Here is a 1,951-nt window from a genome sequence, read left to right on the forward strand (position 1 = left end):
CCCCAGCCCCCACCCCGCCATGGGCACGCACACACACGCACATGCACACGCTCACCCATTCCCACACCCATTTTTCTCCTTAGCCTTAGCCAAAATCACTCAAACGTGTTCCAACAAATGTTTGAAAGCTTCTTTCGGAGACTCATGGCACTGTATGGCTGCGGAATGCCGTACTCGTCGTTCCTTCCCATTCTCACCCCAGTCAAGTTTCGAAAATGTCTTTCAAGAAATAAGCGAGCAGTTTGAAATGGAAGAAAAACCTGGGCAGTGGGGGAGGGGAGGCGGGGACTCTGATTCTTGCTAATCTTGGCTGTGTCCCTCTTCCTGATGAAAATGAGTCACCATGCTTATCATCCAGGATGTTAGCACGTCTCTGGTCACTGACAGTCCCGGGAAGGAAGCAAGGGAAGGGGAGAAGAGAAAAGACCTGGTTTCCAACAGGTAATACCCGGCTCGTCTTTCCCATCCCATCCGAGCTCAAAGCTCCTAGGGGCGTGGTCCACCCTCTCCTCCGACCAGCTGGTGCACAATCGGCTACCGACCTAGGAGGGGGATTTTCCGCTTCTACACAGTCAATTTCTCCCCCAGCCCCAGTTATCTTTAGGTTTTCCTTAAAAAAGAAAAAAAAACCAAACCTCTCAAATCAGTTTCATTCATTCATTGAAAAATAAATAAATAAAACCTTCACATTTTTCCATAGATACCTGCGCCCCTTTGACGCTCATGCATGTAGGAAATACGGCATCTTCCGCGGCACATGTGAGAAAATTGTACCACAAGCAGGCAATACTCAGCTCTGAATATTATCTTTCCAAGCCTGCTTTTTGCAAATATAAAGAATTGCCTCCCCATCGTGTAGGTAGAGACCACATCTTCCCCACACCCCTTTTCACATCCACACCCTCAAGACCAGAGATCTAAAGCGCTGAATTAATAGGCAGATTTAAAAAATCTTATTTCTAGCCAAACAGGCATATTTTTCTACCCTCACCCTAATTAGTAGCAGCAATCCAAAATCAGAGCATGAAAGACAGAAAAGAATAAAAGCTGGGATGCAACCATCAGTTACCATATGCTAAGGAAACGCGAGCACCATGGCCAGAGCTGAAGCAGTAAAAACATTTTTTGCCTTTACAGGGAAATATTGTACTCTGGTAACCTCACAACAGCAAGAAGTAAAAATCTTTAGCTCTACCTGTTTGGTTCTTCTCATACAGCACAGCATGGTTGTATCGTCCCTTGCCTTCTTCCTGCCTTCTCTCCTTTCCTCCTCTCTCTTTCTTATTCCCCCCCTCTCCACCTCTTTTCTGCTCGCTTGCTCACTCGCTCTCTCGCGCTAGCGCGCTCTCTCCCTCCCTCCTCCCTCTCTCTCCCTCACACACACCAGGGCAGTTAGCAGCAACTGTAAGGTCCACAGCTATTGCTCATCGCACATGCTCGTTCTCTCTCTCTCTCTCTCTCTCTCTCTCTCTCTCTCTCTCTCTCTCTCTCTCTCTTTCTCTCTCTCTCTCTCTCTCTCCCCTGCTTCTTCCCCCTCTTCTCCCTTTTCCTCTCTCCTTCCCAATCTCTATCAGTCTTTTTCTTCCTCTCCTCTGGGTCTCTTTCTCAGAATTGTTCACTAGCTTTCAATGACTAATCACTTCCCGAACCCCTACCCCCATTCTAGACAGTCACCCCCTCCCAGTCCCCTGCCAGGCTCATGAATATTTAAACACCTCCAATCTGGACCCAATTACCCACCGACTTTTCCACTGCATTGAGAGGGTGATGGGGTGGTGGCAGAGAAGGATATTTCAGCCAATCCAGGAGATATGATAGAACATGTTTTAAGGAAGAGGGACTTGAGGAATGATTGCATTTCTTTACTAACTCTTCTCTTTTCTTAGTATCATAAAAACAAAGAGCAGCTATTGCCAAAGAAGAGTTGTAGTCAGACCTATACAATATAAGT

General features: G+C 46.8%; 1 protein-coding gene across 2 annotated transcripts in view; it reads right to left on the reverse strand.

Moving 5' to 3' along the window:
- GAP43 (growth associated protein 43) overlaps positions 1-1,659 on the reverse strand; it is a 98,248-nt gene extending 96,589 nt beyond the window's left edge. For both annotated transcript variants that reach the window (XM_008055572.2, XM_008055573.2), the window contains exon 1: positions 1,196-1,659. In XM_008055572.2, coding sequence (XP_008053763.1) covers positions 1,196-1,225 — 30 coding nt within the window. In that variant the 5' untranslated portion in view covers positions 1,226-1,659. The remainder of the gene's footprint in view (positions 1-1,195) is intronic.
- Positions 1,660-1,951: the final 292 nt, after the last annotated feature.

This window comes from Carlito syrichta, unplaced genomic scaffold (assembly GCF_000164805.1).
Source record: "Carlito syrichta isolate Samal-C Ts95f unplaced genomic scaffold, Tarsius_syrichta-2.0.1 Scaffold301886, whole genome shotgun sequence".
Lineage (NCBI taxonomy): Eukaryota > Metazoa > Chordata > Mammalia > Primates > Tarsiidae > Carlito > Carlito syrichta.